General features: G+C 38.2%; 1 protein-coding gene across 14 annotated transcripts in view; it reads left to right on the forward strand.

Moving 5' to 3' along the window:
• CCDC158 (coiled-coil domain containing 158) overlaps positions 1–13,604 on the forward strand; it is a 106,031-nt gene that overhangs the window by 51,049 nt on the left and 41,378 nt on the right. For 13 of the 14 annotated variants that reach the window (XM_086704795.1, XM_086704802.1, XM_086704801.1 and 10 more), the window contains 3 exons: positions 1,729–1,887; positions 3,003–3,095; positions 3,896–4,021. In XM_086704795.1, the coding sequence (XP_086560921.1) occupies positions 1,729–1,887; positions 3,003–3,095; positions 3,896–4,021 (378 nt within the window). The remainder of the gene's footprint in view (positions 1–1,728; positions 1,888–3,002; positions 3,096–3,895; positions 4,022–13,604) is intronic. The other variant, XM_086704799.1, reaches the window with a different exon arrangement.

Below are 13,604 nucleotides of genomic sequence, written 5' to 3' on the forward strand. Positions count from 1 at the left end.
GAGTTACCAAGTAAAATGGAGAAAAGAGTTTATTTCTGACTGAGAGAGTGAGGGGAAAGTTCCTGAAGGAACATTTGAGTAGGATTTTTTTTTTATTGTTTTTAATGTTTATTTATTTTTGAGAGATGAGACAGAATGTAAGCAAGGGAAGGGCAGAGACAGAGGGAGACAGAATCAGAAGCAGGCTCCAGGCTCCGAGCTGTCAGCACAGAGTCCGGCTTGAACTCATGAACCATGAGATAGATTATGACCTCAGCTAAAGTCAGACACTTAACCGACTGGGCCACCCAGGTGCCTCTGAATAGGACCTTGAAGGAGCTAGTATTTTAAATGCAGAAAATGGACAAAGGACATTCCTGGTATAGACAGGGAACGACTATTAACAAAGCATGGGCAGTTCTGCTATAATGTGACACGTGTGTCTACAAAATTGTGCAGAAAAGGCCACGGGGGTTGTGAGAACAATGGGATTAGGAGTACCTCACTAACAAATTTCATCAATAACACACGAAAAGGAGGGACCTAATGAAAACTGGTGGTGCAGTTTTACATGTGTTAAATGGCTAAGAAATACATAAATACTACAAGAAATATGGTCCTTTATCTTGAAAAAGACCTGAAGTCTGCTTGTAGAAGTGTGCATCAAAGGGCTGCAGCTTGTGAGTTACTATGAGGGGGTAGAAGGGAGGTTTTTTGTGACACCAGATGTGCACGGATGTGACTCAGAACACAAAATAAACTGAGGTAGTAGCAGATTGGTGTTTGAGGAGCGTGCATGTGTGCTTTTTGTGTATTCCCACACAGCTCTGTTTAGCCGGATGCAGTTTTGTGTTGACTTAGTATTTCTTATAAGTGCAACTGTGCATAGTAAGTGTGAAACTTATGTTGTGCTCAAATGTTCCCTGATAGTTCAATCACTTTGGAACAAATCAACATTTGTAAAAGCGGGGTTTGTGAGCACTGGCTGTAGTGGGGGTGAAGAGGTATGTAGCGTATGTAGAAAGTGAGCGTGGGTCAGGCATTTGCTCTTCCCAGACCCAAAATGAACCTTTTTATCTTTTTTATTATTTTTTTAATTAAAAATATTTTTAATACATGTTTTGATTCAGTAAGTCCAGGAGTGGAGGAGCAAGGGATTCTGCATTTCTTTGTTTGTTTTTTTAAATTATTTATTTATTTTTTAATTTACATCCAAGTTAGTTAACATATAATGCAACAATGATTTCAGGAGCAGATTCCTTAATGCCCCTTACCCATTTAGCCCATCCCCCTCCCACCACCCCTCCATCAACCCAATGTTTGTTCACTGTATTTAAATTTTTCTTATATTTTGTCCCCCTCCCTGCCAAAATGAGCTTTTAAAAATGAAGCTACCCTTGGGGCGCCTGAGTGACTCAGTCAGTTAAGCGTCTGACTTCGGTTCAGGTCATGATCTCTCTGTTCACAAGTTCGAACCCCACATCAGGCTCTGTGCTGACAGCTCAGAGCCTGGAGCCTACTTTGGATTCTGTGTCTCCCTCTCTCTCTGCCACTCCCCTGCTCTCTTATAAAAATAAGAGAGTACATGGTGACATGGTTCTAATAGCTCCCAGCTCCAACTCAGAACAATTAAGTGACATATGAATTGAACTGTAGTTCAGATCTTTATGTTAGTTTTATATTTCCCTCACATCTGAGCATCTACATCAGCATATTATTTCTGGTATTTTTTTTCCTCTATAATTATAGGAAAAGCATTTTCTAAAAGAAGAGAAGAATAAATTAAGCCAGGAATTGAGTACTGTTGCAACAGAAAAAAACAAGATGGCTGGAGAACTGGAAGTCCTGAGATCACAGGAGCGCCGTTTGAAAGAAAAAGTTGCTAATATGGAAGTTGCTCTTGATAAGGTAGTTACTAAGTGTGTAAAGTAATCATCAACTAAATAGCTATTAACTGAGGAGACATGTTCTGAATAAAAGCTCCATGCTGATAGGAACCAAATCTCTACTAGATCCCAGTCACCTAGCGCAAGGAAAAACCATAGCCTATAGAGTAGAGAAGGCTCTTCTAAGCTTTAAAGCACAGTTATACTGTGTGCTTTTTACAAAATTCTTTTTGAGGCTAACTCGGTCACAGGAGCAGTAAGATACAAGATGCAAGATACACCTGGGGTCCTCACTGGACTGAATAAATAAATGTCTTCAATCTAACTTACTGCCACAAAATGACTTGAACACTAGGTAGAATACAGTCTGTTAATAATATCAGTAAAATGCTAACCTAATGCTAATGTCTGGCATTCATTGGAGTCCAGAAAATGCCGGTAGAAAACACAACTCAGGGGACACCTAGGTGGCCCGGTTGGTTAAGCGTCAGCTCAGGGCATGATCTCATGGTTTGTGAGTTCAAGTCCTGCAGTGGGTGAGCTCAAGCCCCATTCGGGTGAGCACGAGCCCCACTTCGGGTAAAAAAAAAAAACATTAGCCCTGCTTCTCTCTCTCTCTCTCTCTGTCTCAAAAAACAAAAACAAAAACAAAAACAAAGAATGAGAAGGGTTAGTGACATTGTATTTGTTATTGCAATGTATCATAAAGGCATAAATCTTCCTTGTGAGAACTCTGGAAGGCAAAAATATACCCAAACTAGTCCTGATTATTAAGAAATCCAGAGCCTTTATGGTTAGGTAAAATGACCTGTGAACCCACCTATGCCAGCTTTGATCTTAAAACATGATATGTTGATTTAATGAATTTCAGTTGTGGTCATTTTTTTACATTACTAAAGTGATTTGCTTATTCCATCCTTAGTTCATTCTTACTAAATGCTACATAGATGCCAGGGATACAGAGGGTAAAGGCATGGCCTCCAGTTCTAAGTTTAATGAACAAAACTGATAAGTAGATAAATGCAAGTTAGTGTGGGGGGGTTCCCTTGAAGAGATGGCAACTCTGTATTTATAGGTTAACAAAACAAAATTGTGTAGAGAATGGAAGACAAACCACATGTGGTTGTTTGATTGTAGGCATCTTTGCAGTTTGCAGAATGTCAAGATATCATACAGCGTCAGGAACAAGAATCTGTGCGCCTAAAACTTCAACACACTTTGGATGTAAAAGTAAGGCCTTTTTTCCATCAGAAATAATTCAAGTGAAATTAATGCCATTCTTTGATATACTTTTATATTTACTTCATGTACCTTGGACACAGTCAAGTGTACTTCAACATTATCTGATACTAGCAGTTCTAAAATCTGCATAAACATCATTATGTCTATACCTGTCCTCTTCCTATAGTAACAAATTGAAACACCGTACTCTCTGTTAAGTTTATAAGAGAGGCAAACACCTTCTTCAGGTATGCCATGGGGATACCTGAAGGAAGAATTTTCCACACAGAAGGGGGTCAAGCAAGTGCAGAGGTCCAAAGTGTGAGTGTGCTCAGCTTGTTTGGAGAAGAGCAAAAATGATTTAATCTGCATCACCAAAACATGTGTCCTTTAAAAACAGTGCATTTTCCACTGAAATTTATGTCTGCTTTCCAAGTATGTCTTAAAGTTGCAGACATACGTTAAAGTGTCCGTAATGGATACTTTTGCGGGCTGGAGCACGCGATAGTTGTAGAGGACCTTTCTCAGTAGTATGCCCCAACTAGCGTAGAGTCTTTGGCAAAAGTTAGAAACCAGCTAAGTAGCGTACCATCCGAGGTGTTTTCACATCGCAAATGCCTCTTTCAAAATCAGCAGTGTGAAGGCATCTTCTTAGCATATGCTTAGTCCTCAAAGAGTGACTCAGAATCATCTTGCTTTATAGATGTTCAACATGTAAAATTGAAATTATGTTTGTGAAATACGTTTTGATTTCACAATTGTAGGTGTAGGTGGACAATTATTTTGCTCACATCTATATTGTTTTCTAGGAACTTCAGGGCCCTGGATACACCTCAAATACTTCTGTGAAGCCACGCCTTCTACAGCCATCCTCAGCCACCCGTTCCCATTCTAATGTACCGTCATCCCAGTCCACAGCCAGCTTCCTGTCTCATGTAAGCACCTAGTCTCATAATCCATGATGCAAATGACCTAATATGTAAGTAATTTTAAATGGAGAAAATTTCATTTAAAAATATATCTATAGTTATAACATTTTCAATTACTGGATTGTAGATTTATACATACCAGATGAATGAAAACATTTACTTCACTATTTGGTGTTTCCCCTGGGGAAAACATGAATTATTCAGTAGGATTAATGTTAACAATAATTGAGTTTTTTTAAGTTTTCATTTTAATTCCAGTTAGTTAACATACAGTGTTATATTAGTTTCAGGTGCACATTATAGTGATTCAACAATTCCATACATCACTCAGTGCTCATCATGACAAGTGCACTCCTTACGCCCCCTCACCTATAAAAGCCATCCCTCACCCCCTTCCCTCTGGTAATCATCAGTTTGTTCTCCATTGTTAACAGTCTGTTTCCTGATTTGCTTCTTTCTTTCTTTTTTTTCCTTTCATTTGTTTATCTTGCTTCTTAAATGCCACATATGAGTGAAATCATATGATATCTGTCTTTCTCTGATGGACTTATTTCACTTAGCATTATACTTTTTAGCTCTATCTGTATCATTACAAATGGCAAGATTTCATTCTTTTTTATGGCTGAAGTAATATTCCATTGTATAATATACCACATCTTTTTTTTTTTTTATCAGTTCATCATTTGATGGACATTTGGGCTGCTTCTGTATCTTGGCTATTGTAAATAATGCTGTTCTAAACATAAGGGTTTCTGTCTCCCCTTGTATTAGTGTTTTTGTATTCTTTGGGTAAATACCAAGTAGTACGATTACTGGATTATACAGTAGTTCTGTTTTTAACTTTTTGAGGAACCTCCGTACTGTTTTCCAGAGTGGCTGCACCAGTTTGCATTCCCACCAAACAGACTGGTCATCTGTATATCTTTGGAGAAATGTCTGTTAATGTCTTCTGCCCATTTTTTCATTAGATTATTCATTTGGGGGGTGTTGAGTTTGATAAATTCTTTATACATTTTGAATACTAACCCTCTATCAGATATGTCATTTGCAAATATCTTCTCCCATTCTGCAGGTTGCCCTTTAGTTTCGTTGATTGTTTCCTTCACTGTACAGAAGTTTTTATTTCAATGAAGTCTCAATAGTTTATTTTTGCTTTTGTTTTCTTTGCCTCAGGAGACATATCTAGAAAAAAGTTGCTTCAGCCGATGACAAAGCAGTTATTGCCTATGTTCTCTTCGAGGATTTTTATGGTTTCAGGACTTACGGTTTTAGGTTTTTAATTCATTTTGAGTTTATTTTTGTGTATGGTGTAAGAAAGTAAAAAAAAAAACTTTGCATGTTGCTTTCCAGTTTTCTCAATATCATTGTTTGAACAGACTGTCTTTTTCCAATTGTATATTCTTTCCTACTTTGTCAAAGATTTAATTGACCATATGGTTGAGGGTTTATTTCTGGGTTTTCTGTTCTCTTCCATTGCTCTCTGTGCTATTTTTTGTGCCAGTTTCCTACTGTTTTGATTGCAACAGCTTTGTGATATAACTTAAACTCCAGAATTATGATGCTTCCAGCTTTGCTTTGCTTTTTCGAGATTGCTTTGGCTATTCAGGGTCTTTTGTGGTTCCATACGAAGTTTAGAATTGTTCTAGTTCTGTGAAAAATGCTATTGGTATTTTGATAGGAATTGCATTAAATGTGTATATTGCTTTGAGTAGTACAGAAATTTTAACAATATTTGTTCCTCCAATCAATGAGCATGGGATGTTTTCCCTTTTCTTTGTGTTGTTGTAAATTTCTGTCATCAGGTTGTTTTGTTTTGTTTTGTTTTTTTATAGTTTTCAGAGTACAGATCTATCACCTCTTTGGTTAGGTTTATTCCTAGGCATCTTATTATTTTTGAGATTGTTTTCTTAATTTCTCTTTCTGCTGCTTCATTATTGGTGTTTATAAATGCTGTATTGGTTTTGTATCCTGTGAGTTTACTGAAAGTTCTCACAGTCTTTTGGTGGAGTCTTTGGGGTTTTCTATATATAGTATCATGTCATCTGCAAATAGTGAAAGTTGTACTTAGGAGTGCCCGGGTGGCTCAGTCAACTGAGCATCTGACTCTTGATTTTGGCTCAGGTCATAATCTCATGATATGTGAGTTTTAACCCCACGTTGGGCTCTGTGCTGGCAGCGTGCAGCCTTCTTGGGATTTTCTCTCTCCCTCTCTCTCTCTGCCCCTCCTCTGCTTGTGTGTTCTCTCTCTCTCTCTCTCTCTCTCTCTCTCTCAAAAAAAAATAATATAAACTTGGAAAAAAAAAAAGGAAATTGTACTTCTTTCTTACCAGTTTGGATGCCTTTTATTTCTTTTTGTTGTCTAATTGCTGCAGCTAGGATTTCCGGTACAGTATTGAATAAAAGCGGTAAGAGTGGACATTCCTGTCTTGTTCCTGACCTTAGACGAAAAGCTCTCAGTTTTTCCCCATTGAGGATGATGGTAGCTGGGGGTCTTTCATATGTGACCTTTATTATGGTGAGGTATGTTCCCTCTAAACCTACTTTGAAGGTTTTTATCTTGAATGGATGTTGTATTTTGTCAAATGCTTTTTCTACATTTTTCAAAATGATCATATGGAGAATATGTTTTCTCTTATTGATATGATGTATCACATTTATTGATTTGTGAATGTCAAACCATGCTTGCAACCCAAGAATAAATCCCACTTGATTTTGGTGAATAATTTTTTTTTAAAGTTTTATTGGACTTGGTTTGGTAGTTGAGGATTTTTGCATCTATGTTTACCAGGAATATTAGCCTGTAGTTCTCTATTTTAGTGATGTCTTTATCTGGTTTTGGTATGAGAGAATTAATGGCCTCATAGAATGAGTTGGGGTTTTCCTTCCTTTTCTATTTTTTGAAATAGTTTGAGAATAGGTATTAACTCTTCCTTAAATGTTTGGTAAAATTCTCCTGTGAAGCCATCTGATCCTGGATGTTTGTTTGTCAGGAGTTTTTTGATTACTGATTCAGCTTCTTTGTTTGTTGTTGGTTTGTTCAAATTTTCTATTTCTTCCTGTTATAGTTTTGGTAGATTATATGCTTCTAGGAATTTATCTATTTCTTTAGGTTGTCCAACTTGTTGGCATATAGTTTTCATAATATTCTCTTATAATTGTATTTCTGTGGCATTGACTGTTATTTCCCCTCTCTCATTTGTGATTTTATTTGAGGCCTTTCTCCTTTTTTCTTGATAAGTATGGCTAAAGGTTTTTGGCATTTTTTTTTTAGTTTATTTATTTATTGGGCAGGCAGAGAGAGGGAGAATCCCAAGCAAGCTCCACACTGTCAGCACACAGCCCAGTGCTGGGCTTGATCCCACAAATCCTGAGATCACTTGAGCCAAAAACCAAGAGTCGATCACTTAATTGAGCCATCCAGGTGCCCCTAAGTCTGGCTTGATCTGTTCTGTTTTGTTTTTTTTTTTATTTCTGTATCATTTATTTCTGTTCTAATCTTTATTATTTCCTTCCTTCCTTCTGCTGGCTTTAGTCTTTTTTTGTTCTTTTTCTAGCTCCTTGCGGTGTGTGCTTAGGTTGTTTATTTGAAATTTTTCTTGCTTCTTGAGGAAGACTTATATTGCTATAAACTTCCCTCTTATGACCACTTTTGCTGCATCCCAAAGGTTTTGACCAATGTGTTTTCATTTTCATTTGTTTCCATGTACTTTTTAATTTCATCTTTTATTTCCTGGTTGACCCATTCATTCCCTAGTAGCATGTTCTTTAACCTCCTTGTATTTATCATCTTTACAGATTTTTCTTGTGGCTGACTTCTAGTTTCATAACATTGTGGTCAGAAAAGATGCACAGTATGACTTCAATCTTCCTCAATTTGTTGAGGCTTATTTTAAGGTCTAACATTCTCTTCTGGAGAATGTTCCACGTGTATTTGAAAACAGAATGTCTATTCTGCTGTTTTAGGATGTAATGTACTGAATATGTCTGTTAAATCCATCTGTGCAAGTGCGTCATTCAAAGCCATTGTTTTCTTGTTGATTTTATAAGGATTTTTTTTGTTTGTTTTTTTTTGTTGTTGTTGTTGATGATCTTCTGTTTAGATGACTTGTCTGTTGATGTACATGGGGTGTTAAAGTCATCTTCTCTTGTTGCATTATTATCTATTAGTTCTTTTATTTTTGTTATTAACTGTTTTATGTATTAAGGTGTTTCTATGAGGGTACGTAAATATTTACAATTGTTATATCTTCTTGTTAGATTGTCCCTTTTATTATTATATAGTGTCCTTTGTCTCTTGTTACAGTCTTTGTTCTAAAGTCTGTTTTGTCTGATAATATATATTGCTACTCCAGCTTTCTTTTGACATCCATCTGCATGATAGGTATTTCTCCATACCCTTTCAATCTGTAGGTTTCTTTAGATCTAATATGTGTCTCTTGTAGGCAGCATATAGATGGGTCTTGTTTTACTTTTTTAATCCATTCTGTCACCCTATGTTTTTCTTTAATTTTTTTTTTTAACATTTATTTATTGTTGAGAGACAGAGACAGAGCATGAGCAGGGGAGGGGCAGAGAGAGAGGGAGACACAGAATCCAAAGCAGGCTCCAGGCTCTGAGCTGTCAGCACATAGCCCGACACGGGGCTCGAACCCACGAACTGTGAGATCATGACCTGAGCCAAAGTCAGATGCTCAACCTACTAAGCCACCCAGGTGCCCCTGTCACCCTATGTTTTTTATTGGAATGTTTACCCAATTTACATTGAAAATAATTATTGATGGATATGTATTCATTGTCATTTTGTTGTGCTTTTTGTGGTTGTTTTTGAAGATTTGCTTTGATCCTTTGGCTTTCTCTCTTTCATGTTTTGACAATTTTCTTTAATGACACATTTGGATTTTTTTCTCTTTATTCTTTGCGTATTTATTAGTGGTTTTAGATGTATGGTTCCGTTAGGTTTGTATATAACATCTTCTGCATATAGCAATCTATATTAAGTTGATGGTCATGTAAGTTTGAACTCATTCTTACTCCTCCCCACATTTTAAGTATATATTGTTAAATTTTACATCCTTTTATTTTGTGCATTCCATGAATTTTTTTTTTACAGAAATATTCATTTTGGGGGTGCCTGGGTGGCTCAGTAGGTTAATAAGTGTCTGACTTCAGCTCAGATCACAATCCCGCAGTTTGTGAGTTTGAACCCCGCATCAGCTCTCTGCTGTCAATGCAGACTGTCCCCCTCCTTTCCTCCTCCCCCACTCACACACTCTCTCTCCAAAAAATTAAACACTAAAAAACAAAAAAAGAAATACTCATTTTTGCTTCTTTTATGTTTCCTACCTTTATACTGTTACTTTGGTCTCTCCTTTCCACTCAGAGAGTCCCCTTTAATATTTCTTGTAGGGCTGGTTTAGTGGTCCTGGACTCCTGTAGTTTGTTTGTCTGGGAAACTCTTTATCTCTCCTTTTATTCTGAATTATAGCCTTGCTTGACAGTATTCTTGGCTGCACATTTTTCCCATTCAGCACTTTGAATATATCATGCCACTCCTTTCTGGCTTGAAAAGTTTCTGTTGAAAAAATCTCCTGCTAGCCTTATGGGTTTTCCCTTGTAAGTTACTGTCTTCTTTTCTTGTTGCTTTAAATTTTTTTTCTTTATAACTGTGTTTTGCCAGTTTAATTACAGTATGTCTTGGTGTGGATCTGCTTTTGTTAATTTTGATGGGAGTTCCCTGTGCCTTCTGGATCTGGATATCTGTTTCCTTCCCCAGATTAGGTAAGTTTTCAGCTATTATTTCTTCAAATAAATTTTCTGCCCCCTTTCCTCTTTCTTCTTCTTGTAGGAGTTCTATACTATCAATATTACTATGTATGATGCAGTCACTGAGTTCCCTAAGTCTGTTCTTGTTTTGCATAATTCTTTTCTCTCTGTCTTCTAGGTCACTTCTTCTTTTCTCTGCTTCTTCCATCCTACTGTTCATTCCATCAAGCGTGTTTCTCATTTTGTTTATTATACCCTTTATCTCTGGTACACTATTCCTTATGTCTGCGTTAAGGGTCTCACTCATTTCTTCCATTCTTTTCTCAAGTACGGTGAGTATTCTTATGATCGTTGCTTTAAATACTGATAGAGTATATCAGTATATCAGTATAAGGTATGTTACTTATATCTGTTTCACTTAGATCTCTGGACATCGCCTTGTCTTGTTCTTCCATTTGGAATAAATTTCTCTGTCTTCTCATTTTTGTCTAAGTCTCTGTGCCAGTTCTTGTGTGTTAGGAAAGTAAACTATATCTCTTGTTCTTGAGGGTTATGGCCTTAATAAGAGGTTCTCTAGTGCCCTGTCATGTGGTGTCCCCATTTCCCCAGGGCCTGGTGCTCGTGGGAGTGTCTCTAATGTATGCTGTGTGTGCCCCAATGTTTAGTCCTGGCCACTTTATTCTTTGGGCCAGTTGTCTGCCCAGGCTCTCTTTGCCTGTTGTGGGCAGTGTTTGGTCCCTGGCCTGAATGTAGCATGTTTTAGATAGGTGTGCTCTGGTCTGTTTGTGAAATGAGACCTGTCACCACCAGTGCTGGAACCAAGTCTTGGCAAATATCTCAAGTTGGAAGATGTGTGAGCAGGGATTTGGGTTGTTCTTCTAGGGGAGGGGGCCCACCACACTGGGACTGAGACAAGCATGACAGGCAGGGTGGTGACACCAGAGTGTGGATGGGGGAGGCTTGATGTAAGCAAGTGAGATAGCGAGTGTCAGTGCTGCACTGGTTCCCACTGGTAGCCCTGTATGCTGAGGGATGGGGAAGGAAAATGGTGCCAGCCAGTTCCTTTGTTCCTGGAGGGGTCTCTCTGTGAATGCTGTCTTTTCTTACTGTGTGCCCCTGGTGCTCTTCAGATCACTGTTTCCATGCTGGGTGTCCATGGGTTGTTTGCCTGCCATCTCTCCAAGAGCAGTTCAGTGCCCTCTGGGCTCTATCTCAGCCAAGCCCACTGACCTTCAAGCCTAATCATCAGGCTTTAAGCCCTGATGATTTCCAGAAGTCACACAATTCAGCCCTTCTTGCTTTCCAAGCCAACTGCTATGGGGATTCATTTTCCCTGTGTGCTCCCCTTTGTGTTAGTCTGTCTCTTGCCCTTCTCCAAGAGAATGGCTCCCTCCCCACTGCAGCAGCCACAATCCATTTCTCTCCTAAACCACATCTCCACATTTCCTACCTTCTTCAATGTGGTTTCTTCTCTACCTTTATCGTAGAGTTTGTTCTGCCTGTCTTCAAGTCAATTTCCAGGTTATTTAGGATGATTTGGTAGTTACCTAGTTGTATTCATGGGATGAGGCAAGCATAGGGTCCTCCTGCTTTGCTGCCATCTTCCAACCCACCAATAATAATTGTCAAAATAAATTATTTAGTAGTCTTATGTTCAGTGCTTTCCATCACAAGCATTTCCACATTACAAAGCAAATGCTGAGATAGCTAAAATAAGCACCGCTTCAAATGCCAAAGGCAAATTAATGGTATATTGATATCCCACCAAGATGAAAATGATTTGCTTATATAGTTTCTTCAGGAACTATATGTAAATGTACTTATAATCATAAAATTTTAGTAACTGTAAGATATTTTTATTCCCTTCATTTAAAATGTTCAAGACTTTAGGGGCTCCTGGGTGGCTCAGTTGGTTGGGCGTCCGACTTCATTCGGCTCAGGGCATGATCTCACAGTCTGTGAGTTTGAGCCCCGCGTCAGGCTCTGTGCTGACAGCTCAGGGCCTGGAGCCTGCTTCAGATTCTGTGTCTCCCTCTCTCTCTGCCCCTCCCCTGCTCGTGCTCTGTCTCTGTCTCTCAAAAAATAAATAAAAACTTTTTTTTTAATTAAAGAAAAATAAAATGTTCAAGACCTTAGAAAAGTTTTGGTTTTAACCTTTTTTTTTTCTTTAAAGCTAAGGAAAAAACTTGTACGGTGTAAAATTCAGACTTTGTTCTGAAAATATACATTTATGGAACCACTAATCCCCTGTAACCAGTATTCAGCTCCAACTCTAGAGAAATGAAACTTATTCCATAAATCGCACATGAAAATCAATTTCATTAGTTAACAGTCCTGTCTAATGAATAGCAACAGGATGACCAGTGACCGGCCAGTTATTCCACCTGTGCTCTTAAATGAAAGGCATGCACTGCAAAATGGCTAAAAGTGGAAAAGGACCCCTCTCAGACACTTCAGATGTGTGCACTGAAAAGCAAGCTGTTACACAACAAATAAGAGAACATTCTATCAAATAACAGAATGATAATCTTCATATTAGAAGGTAAACGTGCTTCTCTCTGGAGACTGGGACTTGGAGGTGGTCAGAGGAAGAGGAAGGGATTACTGTTTTTTGTTTTAAGTGTTATAAAATTACCTTTAAAGTTTATTTATACATTTTGAGAGAGAGACAGGGAGGGAATGTCACGGAGGTACAGAGAGAGAGAGGAAGAGAATCCCAAGCAAGCTCCATGCTGTCAGCACAGAGCACGATAAAGGGCTTGAACTCATGAATCTTAAGATCACGACCTGCGCTGAAAGCAAGAGTCAGGCACTTAACTGACTGAGCCACCCAGGCGCCCCTAAAATAAGCTTTAAAATTATGTACATGTTAACATTGATACAAAGTAAATCCCCCTCCCAAAATAACCCCACAAACCAAACAACAAATAAACAACAACAAAGAACATTTGACCAGGAGTCATTGGTGGGTCTCCCTACTTGTGTGACCTTGAAAAGCCAAATATATTGTGCCTTGCTCTTTTCATGTCTAAAGATGAGTGTGGACTAGACGACCTCTAGGGTCATCTAGAAACATCAGCTCTGAAATTGCATGACTTTTCATTACCCAAAAGCCAGCCTGAGAGATTTTGTCTAGTTGTGCAATAAACAGACTACTTGATTATAAAGAATCTCATCCATCACTGAAAAAGTACCAGTCATATCTATGAAGTCAAAATTTTAAGTAACAATTCTAACAGCAAAAAATGAACTGTATTTCCTAAATAGACTGTCAAACATGCCGTATGCAATTTCTCCTCTTAAAAATGTTTATTATTTCTCCTCTTAAAAATGTTTGTTATAGAGGCACCTAGGTGGCTCAGTCAGTTGAACATTCAACTCTCAATTTTTATCTCAGGTCATGCATGGGTCCCAGGGTTGTGTGATTGAACCCTGCACCCAGCTCCATGCTGGGCGTGGAGCCTGCTTATATTTATTTATTTATTCATTTATTCATCCATTCATATTCTCTCTCTCTCTCTCTCTCTCTCTCTCTCTCTCTCTCTCTCTCTCCCTCTCTCTCTCCCCCTCCCTCCCTTCCTCCCTCCCTCCCTCTCCCTCTCCCCCTCCCCCCCACCAAAAAGAAAAATGTTTGTTATATAATTTTACACAATAGAAGTAACATTCTTTGTTGTATTCACTGATGCATCCCAAAGTACCTAGAACAGTGTCTAGCATATAGTAGATAATAAATATTTGTCTAATGAGTGAGTGAATTGAATTCATTGTAGAACATTGTATTCAGGTTTCCATTGTTTCTACTGATAAGTCAGTTTTAAGTCTTCTT

The sequence above is a fragment of the Puma concolor genome, chromosome B1 (genome assembly GCF_028749965.1).
Source record: "Puma concolor isolate L17-30 chromosome B1, mPumCon1.1.hap2, whole genome shotgun sequence".
NCBI lineage: Eukaryota > Metazoa > Chordata > Mammalia > Carnivora > Felidae > Puma > Puma concolor.